The sequence below is a fragment of the Heptranchias perlo genome, chromosome 44 (genome assembly GCF_035084215.1).
Source record: "Heptranchias perlo isolate sHepPer1 chromosome 44, sHepPer1.hap1, whole genome shotgun sequence".
NCBI classification, from domain to species: domain Eukaryota; kingdom Metazoa; phylum Chordata; class Chondrichthyes; order Hexanchiformes; family Hexanchidae; genus Heptranchias; species Heptranchias perlo.
In genome coordinates this window covers 6,171,882-6,198,921 of record NC_090368.1, presented here as the reverse complement: position 1 = coordinate 6,198,921, position 27,040 = coordinate 6,171,882, and the positions used below count along the sequence as shown (strand labels likewise).

The 27,040-nt window shown below is 45.7% G+C and overlaps 1 protein-coding gene across 7 annotated transcripts in view; it reads left to right on the top strand.

The window, feature by feature from the left end:
• The window catches only part of shc1 (SHC (Src homology 2 domain containing) transforming protein 1), a 115,164-nt gene that overhangs the window by 45,119 nt on the left and 43,005 nt on the right, over positions 1-27,040 (top strand). For 5 of the 7 annotated variants that reach the window (XM_067976048.1, XM_067976050.1, XM_067976047.1 and 2 more), the window contains exon 2: positions 25,062-25,226. In XM_067976048.1, coding sequence (XP_067832149.1) covers positions 25,065-25,226 — 162 coding nt within the window. In that variant the 5' untranslated portion in view covers positions 25,062-25,064. The other 2 variants (XM_067976051.1, XM_067976045.1) reach the window with 2 other exon arrangements.

The following is a 27,040-nucleotide window of genomic DNA, read 5'->3' as shown; positions in this document are numbered from 1 at the left end:
GATCAGTATTTGGAGCATTTTTAAAAAGAGCAGCCGATTACAGTTGGTGTTAGATTTGCTAATCCTGTACTTCCAGCACTGATCATTTCCTAAATACATTTCTTCCCAGTTTTATTTTTAATTTGCTGGGGGACTGCATTATTAACACTCCAATTACCCACTAGAGTTTTAATGAGACATAGCCTTATTGCACAACCGCTGATCATTCTCTAGTTTGCGTTGTATTTTGTTGTAAGCACCTTGAGCTGTTCTTTACGTTAAAAGCGCTATATAAATGCAAGTTGTACTTCACGCCCCTTGGTGAATAAAACTGCGGTGCTATTTATTCGTACTGTCCCTCATCTCATTCGTGTGCCTCGGTTATTGTTGTACCTCACGAGTAAGGACTCGTTTCGGGGACTAAAGATTATACCTGCAGGCTGAGGGAAGGGATGGCCACTCCATTATGGGGGCTAATGGAAACCTTGCTCCTGTTTAGGTTCAGCATTTTGAAGATGGGTAGCAGAAGCTTGGATTCCCTCGAGTTTAGAAGATTGAGGGGTGCTCAGATCGAGGCGTTTAAAATGATAATAGGATTCGATCGGATAGATGGAGAGAAACTATTTCCTCTGTTGGGGGGAATTCCAGAACAAGGGGGCATAACCTTAAAATTAAAGCTAGGGCCATTCAGGGGTGATTTTAGGAAGCCCAGTCTAGGTTTCCCTTATTTCCTTTCATTTCTACATCAACGTTGGAGGCAATACACCAAGAAATATATAGAATGACAAAACTCTTCTCCTTGGGTGTCTGCAGGAATTTTAAAAATCTGTCCTTCCACATGTCTACCTTGCTCTTCCACTTGCTGGTTCTATATTTCCACTTTGTTTTTTTTACTTGTTTTACTGTATTGTTTTTCTTTCTCAGTTTTATAGGTCACATCTGCCACAATATATTTTCTATGGTGTAATATTGCGACATTGATGGTTTAGTCTGACCCCTCCCTTTGCATCACTGAGAGGTGGCCGATACCCGCTTGGCACTTTCCCACGCTGGCTCGGGAAATTAGAAACTTGTTAGCGACCGGCAGTGTGCCTCGGCACCTTGAGTTGAAGCGGATCAGAGAACGAATGTACTGTACCACCCACAGCTTTCATCTTGAAATGACTCAGCTGACCCCCAGTCATACTTCAAGCAGTGCCAGCACTAACTTTGCCTCGCTAAATTGTGCCAAAATTAGTATCTTTGAGGTGTGATGCTAGAAGTTATAACACACTCTGTTACACACTCCACCCCCTTAGTATAAGGCTCTGAGTTATAACACACTCTCTGTGTTCGATAAGCTTCCCCTTAAATGCATCTGTTTCTTGCCTCCATTTATCCATGTGGGAGCGAGTTCTACATTCTTACCACTCTTTGGGTAAAGAAGTTTCTCCTGAATTCCCCATTGGTTGACATAAGCTAACTTAGCACAAATATGGATTAAAATTACATCTTCAAGAAAAATTCAAAGATCAGGTCTGTACCTCTAGTCATAAAATACAGACCAGGAAGGTTCTAGGTTTGAGTAAGCTAGTCTTTGCCAGGGTCACTACAATTGACATGAGCATTCCTCGTTTAGGGAAGGAAAATGTACCTGGGTCCCTATTCAGTGAGCCCTCCTCAAAGTTTGGACTTTGGGTGGGACCAGGGTTAGACATGGCTGTGATGTGCCTGCTAATGCTCACTGTTATGGCTGACCTATGAACAATGACCACTTGGTCTAGGTAATGGAGGGTGTGTTCCCCTCCAGGCAGGGTGGGATGCTTGTATAAGCTGATCAGTCTCTTGTCTTCAGTTGCACGTATAGAGCAACCTCTCAACATTCATCAGCAGCCCAGATCTGTATGGAATACCAGGATCTTCAATCTTCATGCTGGGCTGACTCAGCATGAAGATGTAGTAAGTAATCGGTTCCATGGCGCTATGGGCATGAGTGAGGGACCAAGTCATTGCGGCACCTGTTAGTAGAATTGTAGAAATTTTAACAAAGAAGCATGCTAATTGGCTCATAGTTTCTGTGGCAACGCCAGTTCCAAATCTCTGTTTATCTGTGATGTGGAGATGCCGGTGATGGACTGGGGTGTACAAATGTAAGGAATCTTACACCAGGTTATAGTCCAACGGTTTTATTTGAAAATCACAAGCTTTCGGAGGCTTTCTCCTTCGTCAGGTCACTCACCTGAAAGCCTCCGAAAGCTTGTGATTTTCAAATGAAACTGTTGGACTATAACCTGGTGTTGTAAGATTCCTTACATCTGTTTATCTGATTCTCCCTTAAATGTCCTGATAGGCTTGACAGCCACTTGTGGTAATACATGCTAAATTCTAATAACCTTTTGTGTCAAGGAAAGAACTTAATCACCTCCTCTGAGTAGCTCATTGTGTTCTACCCAATAGGTTACTTTTGAAGTGCAGTCACATGTTGGCATGCATGACAGCCACTTTATACATAGCAAGATCCCACAAACTGCAAATTAAATGCATGACCAATTGGTTTGTTTTTCATCGTGTTGGTTGAGGGCAGAATGTCGCCCAGAGCACCAGAAGAACTCCTTGCTCTTTGAGGAGTGCTGTGGGAGCCAGGAGCTCATTTTAAGGTCTCACCTGAACAATGGAGCATGTATCGCACTGGAGTATCAGCCTGGGTGATGTGCTCATGTCCTGGTGTGTGGCTGGAACCTACAACATTCTGAATAGGAGGCAGGAGTCCTACCTACTGAGCCATTCTGAAAACCTAAAGACCTGCTAAAAATTATTCAGTATTCCTGGAGTATTCATTTATTACTACTGATCAAGGTAACATGGGAGCAGACAGTGGCCAATGGCTCACGTACTATCTGGTGTGGGACTGAGCCATACAGACCAGGAAGATCCCTGGTTACACCCTCAATCTGTGCTAGGTACCTTATTTCATGAGGGGTGGCAGTATCAGTATGACAATTGACCAGACCGCCTGCGAGCTAGGGAGGGAAAATATAGAGGCCAACGTTGCGATTCCTGGTCTCCAGCCCTTTGATAGAACGTGAGGATAGGATCGTGCTCCACTATGGTGCCCTCCACAGTCGAATATCAAGATCATGGCTGACACGTAGCCAATGTCCATTAGAGTGAAGTACCAGGTGCCTGCAAACCTATACCCCAGTGAGAGTCAACACCTTATTGCGATGGGAGAAAATTGGAAAAAAGGACTGAGCCCAAGTTGGAAACCAGAAGAGTTCTCTTTTTCTTATCCAAAATGTCTTCCAAAGCCCCACTGACTAGTTTCATAAACTGGCACATTAGATATAATTAAGTTTGAAACTAGAGATGGCAATCGAACGATCACATCTTGCATCAATCGCATCTTTATATTGTGGTTGCAATTGCTATAACCAGTGTCCTTCTGCAATCAAAAGCAAAATACTGCGGATGCTGGAAATCTGAAATAAAAACAGAAAATGCTGGAAATACTCGGCAAGTCAGGCAGCATCTGTGGAGAGAGAAACAGAGTTAATGTTTCAGGTCAATGACCTTCCATCAGAACTGGAAGAAGTTAAAGATTTAAACAGTTTTTAAGCAAGTACTGAGCCAGGCAAAGGGTGGCAGGGGAGAGAACAAAAGGGAAGGTCTGTGATAGGGTGGAGGGCAGGAGTGGTTAAATGACAAAAGAGATAAGAACATAAGAAATAGGAGCAGGAGTAGGCCAATCGGCCCCTCGAGCCTGCTCCGCCATTCAATAAGATCGTTGCTGGTCTGATCCGAACCTCAAAACTAAATTCATGTCCAATTTCCTGCCCGCTCCCCATAACCCCTAATGATGGTGCAAGGCAAGGAGGGTGGTAATGGGACAGGCAAAGAAACAAAAGATTGGTCCAGAGGAGGTGTAAATGGCAACAGCGGAACCATTACCAGCACCTGCTGTCCGAAATGCACCTGCAACGCTGTGGCCATCATTAGTAAATCAAAAGAAATAAACAGCAAATGCTGGAAATCTCAGACATTATGAGAAAATGCTTGAAAACTCAACACATTTGTCCATCTGTTTCTTTTTCCCATCTCCCTTCTTTCTTCCCCCCCACCCCCCCTCCAAACCTTACTGAGATGTTTGCTTTTCTGATGAAAGGTAAAGTCTGTTCGTTGCTGAACCTGATAGCTGGGTCCGTCCCCTTTTTTTCTGGTGCTTTTTGATTTTTAATATCGGCTGCTAGGCGTGAAGATGCAGTGCGAGCATCTTTGATGCCTCACCACTTCTTGTGGTTAACCCTTTCCTATTAATATGGAGCTGGGAGGGTGTAGGTACACCATTGTTTTCCCCATTAGTGTTTGCAATAATCATCGCAGCAGGACACGGACTGTGTGGTTGCAGAAACGGTAGGTCTGATAGCTGAGTGTGCTAACGCAATCAAAACTAAAAACATACTGACTGTACCTCGTGTGTGCAGGCATTTGTTGCAGGCAGTTTCTAGGAAGTACATACTGGGCAACTGATTTTTATCTGGACCAGTCATGCTGTCACTAGTCTGTTACTAGATTCCAGTGCTGGGACTGTGTGGTAGCTAGTGTGCAGTACTGTAAATTTTTGTTTTGCTATGTACCCTGCAGTGAGAGGATGCCCCTTGTACTTCACTTCTCCGTCCCCTCCCCCAATCAGTCAACTGTGGCTCAGTTGGTAGCACTCTTGCCTCTGAATCAGAAGATTCTGAGTTCAAGACCCACTCCAGGGACTTGAGCACCTAATCCAGGCCGACACTCCCAGTGCCAGTATTGAGGGAGTGCCGCACTGTTGGAGGTGCCGTCTTTCGAATGAGACATTAAACCGAGGCCCCGTCTGCCCCCTCTGGCTGATGTAAAAGATCCCATGGCACTATTTCAAAGAAGAGCGGGGAGTTCCCCCCCCTCCCCCACCCGGTGTCCTGGGGCCAATGTTTATCCATCAACCAACATCACTAAAACATATTATCTGGTCATTATCACATTGGTGTTTGTGGGATCTTGCTGTGTGCAAATTGGCTGCCGCGTTACATTATAACAGTGACTAAACTTCAAAAGTACTTAATTGGCTGTGAAGCGCTTTGGTTCGTCCTGAGGTTGTGAAAGGCGCAGTATAAATGCATGTCTTTCTTTCTTATCAACCTATGTGGTTGCTGAGGTGGGGTGTTCTGCTGCAGGGCCACTTTTGCCTGGCGAGCAGCTGGGAAGAAGGGGGGAGTGGGGGAATTTCTGGCCAGGGGGCTGAGGTTAGGAACTTGGGAATGGAGGATTGAACCTGCATCCTTCCACACTACCATTGCTTGTTTCTGTTCTCGAGCAGAGTTTTGCACATTGCTTTCAATCTGGTGCGCTGAGACATACTTGACACCTATTTTTATCTTCTGTATGCTGGGCAATGATTTGCATAACCTGCCCTTCCAGAATGGGGATATGAATTGGTACAAAAATCTTGGATGGAGTGAATCCAATGACTTGTGTTTGTCAGACAAAAGCACTCTTATTGGTAGCTGAGAGCTTCAGGGAAGTAAGCTTGTCATGTATTTCAGCAAAATAAATGAGCAGCCTGATAACTCTGTACGATCAGACCATGAGCCCCAGGCTCAGTTGCAGACACCCTCTGGCCTCCAGTTCATATGGTAATGAGTTGGACTGGCAGAATCTCAGGAATGCTTGGCACAAGGAAACGAATGAGGAGAAAATCAAATTTCAAAAACTCCCCTAGCAGACACTTAAAGTATAAATCATAGAATGATACAGCAGAGAAGGAGGCCATGAGGTGAGAGTGACTGCCCTTGACATCAAGGCAGCATTTGACTGAGTGTGGCACCAAGGAACCCTAGTAAAATTGAAGTCAATGAGAATCAGGGGAAAACACTCCAGTGGCCGGAGTCATACCTAGCACAGGGCAGTGTCCTCGGCCCAACCATCTTCAGCTGCTTCATCAATGACCTTCCCTCCATCATAAGGTCAGAAATGGGGATGTTCGCTGATGATTTCACAGCGTTCAGTTCGATTCGCAACCCCTCAGATAATGAAGCAGTCTGTGCCCGCATGCAGCATAACCTGGACAACATCCAGGCTTGGGGTGATAAATGGCAAGTAACATTCTTGCCAGACAAGTGCCAGGCAATGACTATCTCCAACAAGATAGAATCTAACCACCACCCTTTGACATTCAACGGCATTACCATTGCAGAATCCCCCACCATCAACATCCTGGGGGTCACCATTGACCAGAAACTTAACTGGACCAGCCACATTAATACTGTGGCTACAAGAGCAGGTCAAAGGCTGGGTATTCTGTAGTGAGTGACTCACCTCCTGACTCCCCAAAGCCTTTCCACCATCTACAAGGCACAAGTCAGGAGTGTGATGGAATACTCTCCACTTGCCTGGATGAGTGCAGCTCCAACAAAACTCAAAGCTCGACACCATCCAGGACAAAGCAGCCTGCTTGATTGGCACCCCATCCACCACCCTAAACATTCACTCCCTTCACCACCGGCGCATTGTGGCTGCAGTGTGTACCATCCACAGGATGCACTGCAGCAACTCGCCAAGGCTTCTTTGATAACAACGTAAAAGATCCCATGGCACTATTTCAAAGAGCAGGGAGTTCGCACGCCCACCCCCCCGCCAATCCCCCCCGGCCGGTGTCCTGGTGCCAATGTTTATCCATCAACCAACATGACTAAAACACATTATCTGGTCATTATCACATTGCTGTTTGTGGGATCTTGCTGTGTGCAAATTGGCTGCTGTGTTTCCTCCAAGACACACACCATCCCGACTTGGAAATATATCGGCCGTTCCTTCATTGTCGCTGGGTCAAAATCCTGGAACTCCCTCCCTAACGGCACTGTGGGAGAACCTTTACCACACAGACTGCAGCGGTTCAAGAAGGCGGCTCACCACCACCTTCTCAAGGGGCAATTAGGGATGCGCAATAAATGTTGGCCTTGCCAGCAACGCCCACATCCCATGAACGAATAAAAAAATAAATAAAATGTTCTCAATTTTTTCTGCATTGATCGGACAGTGGTTTTTTGGGGGGGCTCTGGTTCTGGGATTAACTGGATTGCTCTTACAAAGAGCCAGCATAGGCTCAATGGGCCAAATGGCCTCCTTCTGTGCTGTAACCATTCCACGATTCTATGGTCTTGTGTAGTGATCCCTTTTAACTCCAGTTCTTTTATTAGGAAACTATTCTCTCCCTTTTCCCTAACTCACCATGCACCTTCCACAAACAATCAGGGTTTGCTGTCAGCCCACTGCCAGTGCTGCTGTGTGGAAATGCCAGGTCTTGCTTCTCACGGCCAGCTGATGGAGGAGCTCGGTGTGTGGAGAAATATGGAGGTGAAACCCGCCTGTCGGCCGCACAATGTCACTGCTTCAAGTAGTTAATACTCTTTACTATCAACAGTTCAAATCAAACCTCTGCCTCGTGTTTTTACGAGTTTCAAGCTGGCTCAACAGTTTTTCTTTAATAGAGGGAGGTGGTGGAGTGACAGGTGCCATATTAAAACACCACAAAATTAGTGAGAAACCAGGGGGAAAAATGTTTTTTTTTTTAAAAATCTATAAATAGACTGCTAGACTAGAAAAATAATGTAATAAAAACAGAAAATGCTGGAAACACTCAGCAGGTCTGCGGAGTGAGAAAGTTAATGTTTCAGGTCGATGACCTGTGATCAGAACTGGAAGACGTTAAGAGATTTAACAGTTTTATAATTTCGGAGCCTGGGGCAAAGAGTGATAGGATGGAGGGCAGGAGTGATTAAATGACAAAAAGGGATGGTAATGGGGCAATAAAGAAACAAAGGATGGATCCAGAGGAAGTGTAAATGGGTTACAGCAGCACCATTACCAGCACCTGCTGTCCGAGAAAATGGGAGCGGTGGTTCTGATCTGAAGTTGTTGAGGCCAGAAGGCTGTAAAGTGCCTAATCGAAAGATGAGGTGGTGTTCCTCGAGCTTGAAAATGTAACTCGTATGCTTTCTACAATCTCCTCTGGACTTTCCAGCACCTCGTGTCGCCCTCCGGCTGCTGGTTTCCCCACTGCCCTCTTTCAGCCTCCTGCTCCTTGTCTGTGACAAGAAGTGACCGTGTGTGAAAAGAATCAACACACGTTAAAATCAAATCCCTCGCTCTCTGCAGAGTCGCGTTAACTAATGGGACATCTTGTATGTGGATCTTGGATTTATTTTTCAAGTCTTTTGGCTGTAAAGTGCGGGGTTGCGTGTGTGTATGGTATTTCCTGGACATATTGCTCTTGTGGCTGAGGGGAAACAGAAGCCATCTGTTTGAAGGTGTTGTGTAAACATTAGAATAATGAATGCTCTTCTGTTTAAAAGAACTAACCGAAACTGCCTTTGAATTGCATGTGTTGCCTTTACCAGTGCGTCAAATATTCCGAATACAGGTTAAAGATGATGCATTGTCCAAGTTTCATCCACTGTGCTGTGAATGCTTCGACCATTCCGACTGGGAGATTAACAAACAAAGCTAGGTAAGCTGACACCTCTAGTCAGTAACGTGCCGTGCCAGGACTTGATGTGTTTTGCACTGTATGGTATGTACATCATTCCTTCTCAATTTTCGGCCAAGCGATCAATTAAAGGGGTGTTGTACTTTTAATTTTTTTTATGTAATAGTCACAGACCAACAGAGCGTCTCTCAGGCGGGCTTCCTGCGCTCCTCCAATTCTGACATCTTGTGCGTTTCCGATTTTAATCGCCCCACCATTGGCGGCCGTGCCTTCAGCTGCCTAGGCCCTAAGCTCTGGAATTCCCTCCCTAAACCTCTCCACCTCTCCTTTTAAGACGCTCCTTAAAACCTACCTCTTTGACCAAGCTTTTGGTCACCAGTCCCAATATCCCCTTATGTAGCTTGTTGTAAATTTTGTCTAATAATTGCTCCTGTGAAGCAGGACATTTGGGATCTTGGAACATTTCCATGAGACATTTTACTACGTTAAAGGTGCTATATAAATGCAAAATGTTGTTGATTTAAACTTGAGCTTCTTCAAAACTTTGCCCGTATCCTAACTTGCATCGAGTCCCGGTCCAGCATCGCCTCGATTTTAAAATTCTCATCTGTGTTCAAATCCCTCCATGGCCTCACCCCTCCCTATCTCTGTAGCCTCTTCAAGCCCTATAACCCTCCGAGATCTCTGCGCTCCTCCAATTCTGGCCTCTTTCGCATCCCCGATTATCTTCGCTCCACCGTTGGCGGCCGTGCCTTCAGTTGCCTAGGCCCTAAGCTCTGGAATTCCCTCCCTAAACCTCTCCGCCTCTCTCTCCTCCTTTAAGATACTCCTTAAAACCTACCTCTTTGGCCAAGCTGTTGATCTGTGACCATTTAAAAAGAATTAAAATACAACACCCCTTTAATTGATCGCTTGGCCTAAAATTGAGAAGGAATGATGCACGTGCCATACATCGCAAAACACATCAAGTCCTGGCACGGCACGTTACTGACTAGAGGTGTCAGCTTACATAGCTTTGTTTGTTAATCTCCCAGTCGGAATGGCCACAGCATTCACAGCACAGTGGATGAAACTTGGACATGGCATCATCTTTAACTTGTATTCGGAATATTTGACACACTGGAAAAGGCAACATATGCAATTCAAAGGCAGTTTCGGTTAGTTCTGTCCTAATATCCCCTTGTATGGCTCGATGTCAAATTTTGTTTGATAATCGCTCCTGTGAAGCGCCTTGGGATGTTTTGCGATGTTAAAAGTGCTATATAAATGCAAGTTGTTAAGTTAGACAGCAGGTACAGACGCTAGAGGTGGCCTCAGCATCTATGGGCTAGGGAAGGAAAAATCAGCCAAGATTCCTGCTCCTATTCACTAGCCCCCTGCTGGATATGGTGCTCCCTCCATGGTTGAATTGCAGACTGGTGCTTCCGATCCAGGCTCAAACATGAAGAATGGCCACTAAAGCGAGTTACTGGAGGACGATTAGCACCTGTGGAACTGCATGTATCAGTGCCTTAAGGAGAAAGCTTTATCGGGAATGGTCATTAGTAACCAAGTTTAATGAAATAAGGGATTGCAGCTTCACTGGGTGTCAATGGGAGGCCTTTGAGTTAGCAAGTATAATACTAGTGGATGTTTGTACAGCCATGACCTTGCAGGTGGATGCTACCTGTTCAAATAATGAAGCAGTCCAAGCCCGCATGCAGCAAGACCTGGACAACATCCAGGCTTGGGCTCATAAGTGACAAGTAACATTCGCGCCAGACAAGTGCCAGGCAATGACCATCTCCAACAAGAGAGTGTCTAACCACCTCCCCTTGACATTCAATGGCATTACCATCGCCGAATCCCCCACCATCAACATCCTGGGGGTCACCATTGACCAGAAACTTAACTGGACCAGCCATATAAATACTGTGGCTGCAAGAGCAGATCAGAGGCTGGGTGTTCTGCAGCGAGTGACTCACCTCCTGACTCCCCAAAGCCTTTCCACCATCTACAAGGCACAAGTCAGGAGTGTGATGGAATACTCTCCACTTGCCTGGATGAGTGCAGCTCCAACAACACTCAAGAAGCTCAACACCATCCAGGACAAAGCAGCCCGCTTGATTGGCACCCCATCCACCACCCTAAACATTCACTCCCTTCACCACCGGCGCACTGTGGCTGCAGTGTGCACCATCCACAGGATGCACTGCAGCAACTCGCCAAGGCTTCTTCGACAGCACCTCCCAAACCCGCGACCTCTACCACCTAGAAGGACAAGGGCAGCAGGCACATGGGAACAACACCACCTGCACGTTCCCCTCCAAGTCACACACCATCCCGACTTGGAAATATATCGCCGTTCCTTCATTGTCGCTGGGTCAAAATCCTGGAACTCCCTAACAGCACTGTGGGAGAACCTTCACCACACGGACTGCAGCGGTTCAAGAAGGCGGCTCACCACCACCTTCTCAAGGGCAATTAGGGATGGGCAATAAATGCCGGCCTCGCCAGCGACGCCCACATCCCATGAACGAATATTAAAAAAAAATGTTGCACAAAATAGTACCGTATGTATTGAATGGTACGGTACCTTGTGCAGAATGGTACTGTATAATGTGCACAGTTTCACACTACAGAATAGTACTGTGTGTAGGAAGTAGTCATTGCTGCTTGATCAAATTTCAGCTGAGTGATCAGCCGCTGCTCCTATTGTGTCTGGTGGCAAGAATACAGTTGGAGCGTGTGATGCTGTTCAATACTATTCCCCAGTATGATTCACGTAGATGGTCCCTGTTTCTGTGATCATTTCAAACAATTTGTTTATTTAATGGGTCAGAAAGTCTGGAAGAGGGTGTATCAAAGTAACCCTAATTTCTATTTTTTTTTAAAGTTTAAAAATACACTCCTTGATTTTGTAAAAAAAATGGAAGTTTGTCAAATTTCATAACCCCACAAGACACACCTGCCATTTTGGTTCACAGCTTCCAGGCTGTTTGGGGGAACAGCTCCATTCATTACCATGGCTTTAGACTGGTCTGGTAATCAGGGCGAGGCTGTAAGACACTTGTATTTTTTTTAAATCATGGAATCTTTTAATGATTGAAGACATTAGGAGTGCTTTGAAGAAAAAATATTTATCTAATTCCCCAAAACCTACAGTTAAATTGCCACTAATGCCTGTGTTGAAGATGTAGAATGTTGGTATCGGGCTGGCTGTCCTTTAGAAGTTCCACACTTATGTCACACAAGTCGCACCCTCACGGTCTGCACTCTGGGCAGCTGAATAGTAAAGGGTAATAAGTACATACATTTCTGCAGCACTCATTGCATACAGAGAGATGCAGCAGCATTGTGAAGGTGGTGGACAGGAAAAGGATTCAGAGTAGGACGGAGCAACGGGTCTTAAGTAGGCTTTGAAGTTCGGAAGAAGGTGGCGAGGTTGAGGGAGGATGATTTCCACCCGGCAGCAGGAGTGGCAGCAGATCCAGAAATGGGCTGTGGAACAGGGATTGAAGGAAGATTGCAAATGTTGGAGAGGCTAAATGAAGAAAGCTGGGGGTGAGGTAGAGGAAGAAAAAGAGAGTAGTGTTAATTAAAGGGGCATCAACTCCATGGGGAAAATGTTTTGGCTAACTTTTGAGGGAGAAGAGCCACACTTCATTGCCATCGTGTGAGATGGAGTGTTAGGATCTTGCATTTCACGATGATGAGCCTCGTCGTGTTACGTTTGTAAACAGAAGTTTGCCAAACGTTTATGGCGGTGCCCCTTTTAAAAAAAATCTCACATAAGAACAGACTCAGAGACATGTCCCATAATCCTGACTGGCACCAGTCCAGCTTATACATACATATATAGAGAGAGAGTAGAAGAGGCCGTTGAGGCTTACTGAACTAGCACTAGTTCAGCATGTGTGTGTGAAAGGCGACCTTACTGTAAACTGCTGGGTTTTTTTTAGGTACAGGCCAAGTAGTACAGACCAAGTATGTCCAAACTGTGGCCCCAAGCCCTGGCACTCCAGCCCATGAAGCCAAAGCAATTCCGTTCTATCTGTGCTAGTATTTCTTGCCCTGTGATGTGGAGGTTTGGAACGGGCCACTCGTAGCCCTGTTACCTCGATGGTGAATAAATCCTAAATCAGAACACCGAGATCTGTTAGTGTCAGCAGCTCGAGATATATGGAAGTAAATGGGAATGTGGATTTAAACTTTATAAGCGGCTCCCCAGGCTCCATAGTATGCATCTGAGCGTCCCGTGGCAACAGAAATCTTGAATATTCCTGGTATTTGCAATGGGGGAGGAGTAAATGGATCTGATACAGGCCTCCCTGAAATAGTCCTCATCCAGCATTTCATGTATATGGCTCCCCGATAGGAGAGGGCAGTTAATCTTCTTGAATTGTTTTCCCTTCTGTCAGTAGCACTGTGGCTGACCCATTTCCTGTCGCAGTCCCTTTGCTCACAATGAGCGAAGGCAGGTCACCAGCCAGTTGCCACCTGATAACAGACCTGTTCAGTGATCTTTAATCTATTTCTAGCCCGTTTTACGTCCAGGCAACTTCATGGCATCCATCCTGTCTCTGTGCTGAGTAATGAATGCCATCTGTGGGCACTGCACTTTCTTGAACTTTGAGCGAAACCAATGAGTGAATGTCCGAATAAATCCCATCTAAAATTAATTATGTAGGGAGTTAGTTGCAGTCAAAAAATATTTTTTTTTAAAATTGGCTCAATTGGTATTACTTAAGCTTTGTCAAAAAATTGTGTGTTCGAGCCCATAATCTAAGCTGGATCCAGTAATGCACTCTTCCAGGAGAGTTTTTCTAAATTAAAAATTTGTTCTCGGGCGTCGCTCGCAAGGCGCTGGCATTTATTGCCCATTCCTAGTTGCCCTGAGAAGGTGGTGGTAGTTTGATACAACTGAGTGGCTCACTAGGCCACTTCAGAGGTCAGTTAAGGTGGGACTGGAGTCACACACAGGGCCAGACTGCGTAAGGACAATTGGTCTCCTTCCCTGAAGGATATTGGCGAACCAGTTGGGTTTTTATGACAATCCGACAGCTTCACTTTTATTGAGAGCAGCTTTTTATTTCCAGATTTTATAAACTGAATTCAAATTCTCAAACTGCCGTGGTGGGATTTGAACACACGTTCTCTGGATCACTAGTCCAGTAACGTAACTCCTACACTACTGTATCCTCATGTTCCTATGTCTCCAACAATGAGAGCATCAGGTCTTATACTACAGCATTGCTGTCAACAGAGGCAACCCATTATTGTAACGGGAGCAGTAATTTGTCATCATAATGTCATAATCTTCCCTCACTTTCTGGGTCAGCACCTCTTCAAAGAGTATTAGTTACAAAGGATTCGGATCAGATGTAACATCTTTTTGTGGAATCTTTTTTACTCAGTGAGTGCTGATGATATTGAGACCATACTTGTAGCAAGGAGTTACTGAGTCTGGCCGTGTGGGGAGCTGAATTAACTTCAGTTAATTGTACCGCTTCAACTCTGTTCATTGATCTCTTCCAGTACTGTTGGGGCCGGTAATTCCTCCCAGCAGATTTCCCTGGACAATTCCAGCACTATATTTGTAAAAAGCGTCTAATAGTTCCTTTGTATTTGGGGGGAGGGGAGAGAGAGATAGTCATATATTGCTTTTGTCTCAATGATGTTATGCAAACAGTGTGATGAGGTGATTCTGTATAATTTACAGCATTGTGTCGCGTGCGCACACGAGAAAATGTTTACTGCGTTTATTTTCCATGAAACTATCTCTTGAAAGCAGGCAGGAAAAGAGCCTTGCCTCTTTATTTTTTGCGTGTTCCTCCGGTTTTGACTCCCGGGATCCAGTTCCCCAGATGCCGTCAGCCTTCCGGTACCATGCGAAGTGACGATTCTTCACGTGTGTATCGAGACTGCGAACGGGTGGCTAGCTATTCGACTGTGGAGGGCATCGCGTCCGATCCTGCGTCCACGCGCGTGCGTCCCAGCATGAATTCCTGAATAGCGATGAGGATTAAGAACCCTGGCTTTTTTTTCTTTTTTCCCCCCTTCCCCTTGCCCTTTCCCTCAAACCACCATCAGCCCAGTGGCAGTGAGACCGATTGTAGTGCTGCAGCTGAGATTATCTAACTCGGCACAGGCTGCTTATCGAACTTGGGACTTCTGTCTATATGGCCCAGTTCCATACCAGGCAATGCCTTCATCCACCAAGCCCTCAGGCTAGCAAATGAACACTTACATTTGATGTACCTAACAGTAATTTGAATGGAAGGGGTTTTGGATGCTCAATTAAGCATAATATAGCTTGCTGTGCACTCCTCCTTTTGTACCCTCTCTGAAATGGTGCTGACATGGATTAGCTCCTCTCGAGGTCACTGTACAGCACCTCTGTAAACCTGACGCACCAGACCATGTGTAAAGTACACAGCGCTGTGCAGGCTAGAAAGATTTTCAAAGATAAATTCAGCTGGCACGGCAGAAACCAAAATATAAGCCACAGATACCCGTGTGGGCTTCGCTGTCCCATTCTTCCTGTGTGTGATTGCCATAAGCTATTACGCTGTCTGTGTGGAAGGGGAATTTGATAGGTTCAGGAAGCTGCAGCGGACCGGAGATTGATCTTGCAGTCAATAAATAGAACATTGATTTCTCTTTTTTGAAGATGCTCTGACCCGTATCACTGCTGCACGACCTCTAGATATCTTGGATGCTCCATACAAATTTCTCGTTGGGTGTCCCTGGAATCAGCTTATACAATCTAAAAAAAGACTTTGCATTTCTATCGTGCCTTTCACGACCTCCGGACGACCCAAAGCGCTTTACAACCAATGAAATATTTTTGAAGTGTAGTCACTGTTGTAATGTAGGAAACGCGGCAGCCAATTTGCACACAGCAAGATCCCACAAACACAAATGAGATAATAACCAGATAATCTGTTTTAGTGATGTTGGTTGAGCGATGAATATCGGCCCAGGACACCTCCCCTGCTCTCCGTTGAAATAGTGCCATGGTATCTTTTATGTTCACCTGAGAGGGCAGGCCTGATCTCGGTTTAACGTCTCATCTGAAAAACAGCACCTCTGACAGTGCAGCACTCCCTCAGTACAGCACTAGAGTGGCAGCCTGGGTTTTGTGCTCAAGTCTCTGGAGTGGGACTTGAATTCACAACCTCTGACTCAGAGGCGCGCATGCTACCAATTGAGCCACAGCTTATAATATAGTTCTTATAATTTAGTGGTTAAAAAGACACAGCCAGTGTAGAACTGAGCCACTCAGGCCTGACGGTTTGATCCCCACTTGTGCTGAATTAGCTAATCCAAATCAATTCAGCAGTATAATTGTCACCCTGGATTGGGGGGGAAGAATCATCTTGGGTCCCTGCATCCGATTGCTATCCAGTGACCTGCTGGGAATGACCCACATGTGGATGTTGGGTGAGGGTAGGATTGGGCTCAGCTGTCAAGTCTGGGATGGTTGAGTATCCTGCCAACATCCGCCATCTAGCCTCGCCCATGAAGAATGGCCACTTGGCCCTGCTGTTGGAGGGTGGCCAATGCTGTAGAATTAGACCCAGCAAAGAGGCATTGCCTTTGGGAGTGGAACAGGGGAAAAAATGTATTCCATTGGATGAAATAAGGTTGGGGGTAAATTCGTTTACTACTTCCCTTAAAACTGTAGGATAGAATTATATAGAATTTACAGCATAGAAAGACCATTCAGCCCAACAGGTCTATGCCGGTGTTTATTCTCCACATGAGCCTCCTCCCACCTTACTTTATCTCACCCTATCAACATATCTTATTCCTTTCTCCATCATGCACTTATGTAGCCTCCCCTTAAATGCATCTATGCTATTTGCCTCAACCACTCCTTGTGATAGTACCACATTCTCACCACTCTCTGGGTAAAGAAGTTTCTCCTGAATTCCTTATTGGATTTAGTAGTGACGATCTTATATTGATGGCCCCCAGTTTTGGTCTCCTCCCACAAGTGGAAACATCTTCTCTCTGTCTACCCTATCGAATAAGTTCTCTTACGTGGCTGTGCTTGGATTTTGTCAGCTTTTAAAATCAGCATTGTACAAGCAGAACCTGAACTTCCTGAGTGAAAATTGCTTCGCACTTCCTTTGTGGCCTGGCCAATATTCTTCCATCAATCAACAGCATAGCACCAAGAAATAGATTAACAGGGCATTCACCTCAATGTCTTTTGTGGAATCTTACTGTGCACAAAATGGCTGCACACATTTGCCGACATAAGTCATTGTACTCCAAAGCAATTTGTTGTGTGTGAAGGGCTTTGGGATGTTCCTTAGAGACATAAGGTGCCATATAAATGCAAGTTCTTGTGCTCTTTTGCTTACTCTCCGCCTCCCAAAATGTACTGCTTTCTAAAAAGAATCACTGCATGTAAAACATTTAAGTAGCGATCCAGAGTATTTGGACTGATCCAGCAGGTGAGGTAGTGGAATCAAAGATGTTAGGTACTGTTGATGAGCTGAGACAAACTCAGTTAGCCTTTTCCCGTCTTGTCTTTCCTTTGCTCAGCCCGTGGACGCTGCTGTGAAAACTTCAGACCATTTCTGGATACCCTTTTAGCTGCCAATGTTCCAACTTTTGTCTGAAGGTGTGCAGCATATCAGTGGGGCAGTCTCGGGCATAGTTTTGTGTCTTATAGGGTTGTTGTGAATAACAGCAATGAGTCATCACAATCCTGCAAGTGAATTTTTAAGACTGGCAGAAGCCAATGGACAATTTTTGTGAAAATATTTACAAAAATAATAACTTTTATGCACTGGTATTGGTGGCCATTCTCAGCATTTAAATGGCATAGCCTTGCCTAGGTACTGGTGTGATGTGATCATTTGTAAAATCAGTAAATCTGTCTGGACATTATGGGGCAGAAATTGCTCAGAGCAGCGAACCAGCATTGCTCGCCGCTCCATAGATTTGCTTTGGGCACTTCCTCGAACAGGAAGCGGAGAAGAGCCCAGCGTCCGTTCAAGCGAAGCTCGGACCTGTGGGAGAGGCGAGAGGATCGATCTCTCCCCTCGAACAATCAGATTGCAGCATTTTTGACAAGCTGCGAAACTCTGTCTGCAGGCTTCCAACCTGAAAACCAGGAAGTGAAAGGTGAACATTAAAATCAATGTCAAAACAGTTATAGGCAGCGGAAAAAAGAGATGGTAAGAAATAATTGAATTAAATAAAAGAGACAGAAGGGAAAAGTTAAAAAAAAAAGTAATTTTTAAGAAAACATTTTTTTTTAATGACAAAAACAAGGAGTAATGAGACGCCACATTTTAAGTCAATTTTTAGTTGTTTGGCAGTCATTAAGACTTACCACTATTAAAACTTAGTTTAGACCTGGTATTTTTAAGCGTACCTGTTTTGTGGTGATATTAGATACTTTCCAGCTGGGCAGATGAGCAAGTTGGCGCTTTTGCAATGATTTCACTGATTGCACCAGGCGATATACCTTTAATTTGAAGCTGTCGTACCGCTGGTGAATCAGTAGGAGCAAGTTCCCGATTTCAGCGTTTCACTGCACATGTGCGCATGTCCTTGCCATGGAGGGAGTGCAACGAAGGTTTACCAGACTGATTCCTGGGATGGCAGGACTGACGTATGAGGAGAGATTGGGTCGACTAGGCCTGTATTCACTAGAGTTTAGAAGAATGAGCGGTGATCTCATCGAAACATAAAATTCTAACAGGACTAGACGCAGGGAGGATGTTCCCGATGGCTGGGGAGTCCAGAACCAGGGGTCACAGGATACGGGGTATGCCATTTAGAACCGAGATGAGGAGAAATTTCTTCACTCAGAGGGTGGTGAACCTGTGGAATTCTCTACCACAGAAGGCAGTGGAGGTCAAGTCATTAAATATATTCAAGAAGGAGATAGATATATTTCTTAATGCTAAAGAGATCAAGGGATATGGGGAAAAAGCGGGAACAGGGTACTGAGTTAGACGATCAGCCATGATCATTTTGAATGGCGGAGCAGGCCCGAAGAGCTTACTCTTGCTCCTGTTTTCTATGATTCTATGCAAAAACCAGAACTTGCTCCATGATTTCGCCACTAACAACGGTGAACCCTGTTGAGCTCACTGTTATTTTGCAAGCAATTTCTGCCCCAGTGTGTTTTGGACTTTGAAATTATTCTATTCAACATCTCCACATCCAATGTTCTCCACTGCCTCTGCTGATGACTTATAGTGGGTATGATTCCAAGGGTGCTGGCCTTCCCTTGTATCTGAGTAGACTGAATTTTGGCAGGCAATTGTTCTCTTTTGATTATCTGGGTATCTTACATGCTTGGAAATCCAGTAGCATATTTAAGAGATTTTGTTTCAAGCCTCTGAGAAATCTAAACTACAGATTTAGTGTACACCTCTCCCCATAAGGACACCCCCCACTTATCTAGGTGCATATTGATGGAGGGACTGCCAACTGGACACTGGATTACTTTTGGAATTTAACAAGACCTAATAGAGGTCTTTTAAAATTATGAAGCGATTTGATAAGGTAGACATAGGGAAGATGTTTCCACTTGTGGAGGAGACCAAAACTGGGGGCCATAAATATAAGAGAGTCACTAATAAATCCAATCAGGAATTCAGGAGAAACCTCTTTACCCAGAGAGTGGTGAGAATGTGGAACTCGCTAACACATGGAGTAGTTGAGGCGAATAGCATTGATGCATTTAAGGGGAAGCTAGATAAGTAATGAGGGAGAAAAGAATAGAAGGATATGCTGATAGTGTGAGATGAAGAGGGGAGGCAGGAGGCTCATGTGGAGCTGAATGGCCTATTTGTATGCTGTAAATTCTATGTAATCTAAAAACACACAGCACACTAGTAAGTATTGGTAACCTTCCCTGTGCTTGTCCAGCTAGGACCTGTCCACCTGTTGGGGCATTGGCTTGTAGGGCTCAGTGAGCAGAATCACTGCTCTTAGTGACAGGTCCACCGCCCCCCTCCTCCATTAGAAAGCAAGACCGGCTGGTCCATCATCAGCAGTGCCCTGGAATGCATAGGACCTGGCTGGTTCAGGTGTCAGGTTATCAGAGCTCCCATCGTCGGAGTGAAAGAGAAAGAAGCTGCATTTACCTGAGGAAGGAGGAAGCCTCCGAAAGCTTGTAGATTTCAAATAAAAATCGTTGGACTATAACTTGGTGTTGTAAAATTGTTTACAATTGTCAACCCCAGTCCATCACCGGCATCTCCACCCCATTCTGCAGGCCACTGGGCCTTTCCTGGAGCACTTACCCTTTAAGACTCGAAACACAGCATTGCGCAGTAGTTTAGTTGCAGCAGAAATTATGATGAATGAGTTCTTTAACTGCGTAATTTTCAAAATTGTTGCATGGAGTAAATACCTAACAACTGATTCGATTCATGACCCTACTTGCTGAGTGACAGTTCTCCTGGATATCCTGAATTCGGTTTTGTAATAAACCCAATGCTTCAAATGTACTCACTTGGTGGACTCCATATTGAAGGCTGGTTTCTCCGATTAGCATCCAGGAACCAGAAGGATACTGATTCTGGATGGTCGCAGGCACTCAATTGAGTAATCTAAAATATCAAGAGGGTGCATTGCACTAATTGGTTAGTTCTCAATACAGTGACGGGAAAAAAGACAAAATATTATCCATTAAAGGCCTGAGGGCCCTTTCACACCCGATGTAATAAATTTTGGCGAGATTCAGATATTTAAGTGTCAGACTCTGTGTTTAAAATTCCATTGAGTGTGTTTAGCGTACATTAACCAGTGACTGTACCAGCTAGTATTTCCCTCCAGAGAATCGGGACACAGGTGGGCACAGCAGCATCAGGTGGGTGGGTTAGGGGTAGCAGCAAGCTTGAAAAGGAAAAAATTTGCAGGGCTATGGGGAAAGACCAGGGGGAGTGGGACTAATTGGATAGCTCTTTCAAAGAGCTGGCACAGGCACGATGGGCCGAATGGCCTCATTCTGTGCTGTATGATTCTACGTGGTGAAAAGGGCAGTAAAACGGATCTAATGAAAATTGCATATAAAGTAACGCCTCTGTAACTAGCTTTATTACAAAAAAAACTTGCATGGCATTTGGGAGATTTTAAGTTGCAAGAGTATGAAGGTGAAGTACCTCCTACAATAGAGTGCCTTCGTTCAAGACTTATTCTTTGGATAGAAGGAAATGGTGACGGAGGAAAGATGCTAACAACAACAACTTGCATTTATATAGCGCCTTTAATGCAGTAAAACGTCCCCAAGGCGCTTCACAGGAGCGATTAACAAACAAAATTTCACACCGAGCCACATGAGGAGGTATTAGGACAAATGAAGAGGTAGGTTTTAAGGAGCGTCTTAAAGGAAGAGAGAGAGGCGGAGAGGTTTAGGGAGGGAATTCCAAAACTTAGGGCCTGGGCAGCTGAAGGCACGACCGCCATTGGTGGAGCGATTAAAATCAGGGACGCACAAGAGGCCAGAATTGGAGGAGTGCCGAGATCTCGGAGGGTTGTAGGGGCTGGAGGAGGTTACAGAGATTGGGAGAGAGCAAGGCCATGGAAGGATTTGAACACCAGGAGATGTTCCCTTCGTTTTTATACTCTTAGTAACTTAAAATCTCCCAAATGCCACGCTATGTGGAGATCAGGTGCTTCCCTGCGAGGAGGAAGGAAGAGGAGAATCCCGTTCTCATCTTCATTGGATAGGCCCATATCCTGAAGCTTCCCAGCTGTTCCCCACTGAGCCAGCAGTGACGATTCTGCGGTCGCATGAGACTCCGAAAAGGAATTGCAGGTGACCTGTTCGGGGGAGGGCAGCTTGTAGCTCTTCCTGGATTGTGATTTTTTTTTTTTGCTCAGGACAGAATGAAGTCCATTAGGGAGGAAGGAAGGTGTGGTTGTCTGTTTGATTTGATGTCTCCTCCACCCTCGCTCCTGCCGCAAGGGATATGTTTTTTTTTTATATTCATTCTCGGGATGTTTTTGTCGCTGGCAAGGCTGGTATTGCACATCCCCAAGTGCCCCGAGAAGGTGGTGCTAACTGAATGGCTCGCTAGGCCACTTCAGAGGGCAGTTAAGAGTCAACCACGTTGGTGTGGGACTGGGGCCACATGTAGGCCGTAAAGGACATTAGTGAACTGTTATCATTCCCAACCAAGCATGCAGGTAATTTGTTCCCAGGCATTTGCCTTTACAATTCAGGAGCTTGCCACTAAAGAGGCTTTCAAGAATGATCTGGTGCAATTTGCTTCCTAATTTCATGTTATATTTTCCTCATCATGACTTGACGCTCCTCTTTCCAACCTTATGCCTGAGATTGGGAATTCTTCACGTGTTGAAATCGTGGGGATTGAGATAGCACTGTGGGAGGGGATTGAGAGCACTGTGGGAGGGGATTGAGATAGCAGTGTGGGAGGGGATTGAGAGTACTGTGGGAGGGGATTGAGATAGCAGTGTGGGAGGGGATTGAGATAGCAGTGTGGGAGGGGATTGAGATAGCACTGTGGGAGGGGATTGAGATAGCAGTGTGGGAGGGGATTGAGATAGCACTGTGGGAGGGGATTGAGAGCACTGTGGGAGGGGATTGAGATAGCACTGTGGGAGGGGATTGAGATAGCACTGTGGGAGGGGATTGAGATAGCACTGTGGGAGGGGATTGAGATAGCACTGTGGGAGGGGATTGAGATAGCACTGTGGGAGGGGATTGAGAGCACTGGGAGGGGATTGAGATAGCACTGTGGGAGGGGATTGAGATAGCACTGTGGGAGGGGATTGAGATAGCACTGTGGGAGGGGATTGAGATAGCACTGTGGGAGGGGATTGAGATAGCACTGGAGGGGGGGGATTGAGGTAGCACTGGTGGATTGAATGTCACCCTATTGCAACAGCCCAATGCTGGTATTTAACCCTGCTCCACACTAAAGCTTTCGCTGCTGTAGCAATGTGTCATGACTCCCTATTACTGTGTATTTTCTACACCAGTTAGCCTCGCCACATCTCCTGCGTGAGATTGGCATTTAGTGTCAAATTGAGTTGTTTTTGTGATGGAGACTCGTGCCTCCTGGTTGCTGCACTGGGACTGATCAAGGAGAGGTGCCGGGGAGCACAATTTTAAAGCAGGGTTTGCTTTTTCTTCCACTGTCAGTAAGGACATTGACTGCCTGTGCTATCGAAGCTTTCTATCACACAGGCGCAGTCGGGGGATCTCTGTGCAAAATACAGATAACGTTACTCTATTTAGCTATCCTGTACCTGCCCTGGGAGTGTTTGATGGGACGGTGTAGAGGGAGCTTTACTCTGTATCTAACCCTGTACCTGCCCAGGGAGTGTTTGATGGGACAGTGTAGAGGGAGCTTTACTCTGTATCTAACCCGTGCTGTACCTGCCCTGGGAGTGTTTGATGGGACAGTGTAGAGGGAGCTTTACTCTGTATCTAACCCGTGCTGTACCTGCCCTGGGAGTGTTTGACGGGACAGTGTAGAGGGAGCTTTACTCTGTATCTAACCCGTGTGGTACCTGCCCTGGGAGTGTTTGATGGGACAGTGTAGAGGGAGCTTTACTCTGTATCTAACCCTGTACCTGCCCTGGGAGTGTTTGATGGGACAGTGTAGAGGGAGCTTTACTCTGTATCTAACCCGTGCTGTACCTGCCCTGGGAGTGTTTGATGGGACAGTGTAGAGGGAGCTTTACTCTGTATCTAACCCTGTACCTGCCCTGGGAGTGTTTGATGGGACAGTGTAGAGGGAGCTTTACTCTGTATCTAACCCGTGTGGTACCAGACCTGGGAGTGTTTGATGTTGACACTGGGTTCATGAATTGGAAACTCTTGCATTCTTCAGGATAAACATCCCTCACCTTGATGATCAAAAAAGTTTCTTCCTTTTAAAAGACATTTATTTACAGAGGGAAAAAAATTCAAATGTTGAAATTCATGTAAATCCTTTTAATCTTTGAAAAAGTGATCTTGATGGTAAGATTCCCTCTATCAGTTAAAGCAGCTGAGAATTAGTGCAGAGTCGACTGCTGTACTTACGGTACATGAGTCAGCAAGATGCTGTTCACTGAGCAGAAACCAAGTACCCCAGGGACCATTAGTCACTGGGAGCCATCCACTGCTGCTGGAATAATTCATTACCACGCACACTAGTAAAAAAAAAGCCCACTCGCCTAAATTCATTCATAAAAATTGCAGGAGCACGAACGATGTAGACAGGCTTTTATTATTTTCTCCTCCTCCCCTCTGCCCTCTTCAGTTGAAGTATGCAGCCACTGTGCAGTACTTGCTGCAAGGAGATGGTGCAGAAGGAAAGGAGAACCACAGCTCAGTAAATTGGGACTATATTACAGGCTATTGCAGCGTGCTTTTTTCTTTTCACGAACCATGTACGGCTTGTTTGCTGGACCTGATGAAGTCCGGACTTGTGTGTCACTGAGTGGTTTTAATCCCGGGTACGGCGGTGTGTAACACAGGAGGAGAAGATTAAATCAGGTTGGGGCGTTCTGAAAACCTCTTGGGTACAGCTGTGGCTCCTGGCTGGGTACCCTGTGTGTTTGTGTTTGCCACGGATCCGATGTGCATGTTTCCAAACAGCATTTCATTGAGCACCACCACAAAGGAGCCTCTGGCATCAAGCAAGGCTGTCACTAATCCCGAGACAACATTACGCGGGCGCTAAAGACCATCCCTCTGCCTGCTAGAGTCTACTTAGTGACAGTGGGATACTAATGCGGTGTGCCTATTAGGGCACTGGTTTTTTTCTTCTATTTGTGACGTTAATTGCACTGATGGCTGATTTAATTCAGTAACTGAATCGAAGCGTTACAAGAGGGCACAAGAATTCTGTTTAAATCTGTAAAAGAATTGCATTCAAAAGTATACAAGTCTCCTTTCCTTGAAAGCTGCGTTAATGACATAAGTGCATTGACTTCAGAAGATACTATTACCAATTGCCTGTACTACGTCTGCTGTCCTACGTACTCTTAAGATCTCTCCACCTGTATTTACTGAGCAGGCTCCCCTTCAGTTTTATCCCTTTGGGGCACTGGTGTTAACTGAAGCAGTTTTCACATTGCTCCAATTGCCATAAATTCTACTCCTGATCTAGATACTAGGAGCCATTGGTCATCGAGGAAAGGAGGAGGCGAAAAATCTATAAGCATATGAGGCTATGAAAGAACACATCTGTTCTTGCCTCAGTAAGCACTGTGTAGGGTTTCCTCAAACATGGATATGCTTCAGAAAAGCAAGTACAGCCATTTCCGAAATGATTCTCTGACCTCCTTGGACGAGGTGGCCCAGTGTGCCTCCGTGGAGATCATGGCCACCCAGTCATTGTCCTCCTCCATCTCCTCCTCCTCTCTGACCCCCATGCTCCCCATCGGCGAACTCTCTTCCGAATCCGAGGACAGTCCCACCACCCTTTGTTCGTTTTTTCCCAAAATGGCCAACCTCAAGCTCTCCAACCCGGCCAGCCTGCTCAACCTGAAAGGGTTTTCCAGCGGGGTGAAGGAGGCCCCGGGCGCTAGCAGCGGCAGCGGAAGCACCGACCATCCCAGCACGGCCGACTCTAGACCTCTGCCTCTTTTCTCTCATCCCATACAGGACATGAACAAGCTCAGCTGCGGAGGGAAGAAGACGCGAGTGGAAGGCGGGCAGCTTGGGGGCGACGAGTGGACACGCCATGGCAGCTTTGTGAACAAGCCGACCCGTGGCTGGCTGCACCCAGACGAGGAGGTGATGGGGCCGGGGGTGTCGTACCTTGTGCGGGTAAGTGCATCTATCCACCTCAGTTACTCGCCTGCTGTGGAACTGCATTTTTCAGTACTTTTTGATGGTGTCGTTTTAATAGAAAGTCCCCATATCCATTGTCGAAACCTACACCAGGAATGCACGTTCCATTTAACTTAACACTGTCGAGCCTGTGGGAGCTGAACCCATGCCTAAGTAAGCGCCCACTTTAAACAAACATTCCTACTGACTGGTGTGCACTGTATTGCAGAACAGCTATGATCCTGTCTCTCACTCTCGCTCTTTTTTTCTCTCTCCCTCTCTCTCTCTTTCTCTTTTTCTGTCTCTCTCTCTTCTAAACTGAGTTGAGATGATGTTTCTAAGAAGAAAGTTAAATAACATACTGTATTTTTTTGTAACTTTTTTTAGATCCAGCGAAGGTTCTTTATTTTACAGATTCCAACGCTAAGGCATGAAGCATATTACACACTAGGTTTGCATAGTCTGTTGCCTTGTGTATATCGCAATGCTGCCGGCACGTTACGATCCAAGACAATTTTACTGCAGGCTTTAGTTTAGACTGCACTCTTTCCGGCGTTCCACCGTTGTTAATAATTCTGAGTTGACCATTGCTGGCTGAGATGCCGAAATTCCCAGCTCCCCTCCCAAAAAAACAAGTTTGTATTTTTAAAAAATCTTTCCCCAGTTTTTCCCTTCCGCCCCAGAGGCAACGATTCACACTGGCGTGCGGGTCCATAGGGATTGGCAGCTCTCTGCTATCTCACCCAATTGACCACATCTAATGCGAGTTGGAATCCAAGTGTCAGACTAGTTGACTGTGTGGGACGTTTCAGCTGATCCAGATCCTACACTCAGCTGACCTCCGCACGTGGCTAAGGAATCACTGCATAGCCCTAAACAGCGGGAGCCCTGGCTGATCATTTTATTCCCCCAGCCTGAGGGCACCAAGGGCCAGTTGTAGCAGCCTTTGTTCCGGCTGAGATCCGTCAACTTGGTGACAGAGCTTATAACAAGGGGCTTTCATGGTCTGTGTAGCTCCGTACCTCACCAGGGGATGCGCTTACCAACTGAGCCCCTGTGATAGCCTTGGATAGCAACATAATGACTGGAACTTTTACACAGGGAGCACTCTCGCCTCCGAGTCAGAAGGTCATGGGTCCAACTCCCACTCCGGAGACTTGAGCCCGTAACCCAGGCTGATGCTCCAGTGCCAGTACTGAGGGAGTGCTGCTATGTCGGAGGTGCCGTCTTTCGCACTATTTCGAAGAAGGGCAGGGGGAGTTCTGCCCGGTGTCCTGGCCAATATTTATCGCTCAACCAACACCACTAAAAACAGATTGTCTGGCCGTTATCTCATTGCTGTTTGTGGGATCTTGCTGTGTGCAAATTGGCTGCAGTGTTCCCTATATTATAACAGTGACTGCACTTCAAAAAATACTTCATTAGCTGTAAAGTACTTTGGGGTGTCCTGAGGTCATGAAAGATGCTATATAAATGCAATTCTTTCTCTCTTTCTTTCTCTGTTTTTCTTTCTTTCCTTCTCTCTTTTTCTTCCTTCTCTTTTTCTTTCCTTCTCTCTTCTTTCCTTCTCTCTTTTTCTTCTCTCTTTCTCTCTTTCTTTCACATACTCAGTGGTGTGTGCTGGAGTCTCCTTCCTGTGTGTACAAGCACAGTGTAATAGTGTTTAGTCACACTGCTACCCTTGCTAATCTGTACAATACAAAGCTCAAAATAAAATTATCATTAACCTCCAGAAACTGTGGTTTCGACGCTGTAGTTTTCTTATTCAGATTAAATAAAAATAGAGTTGTTGCACAGGACTTGACATTGCT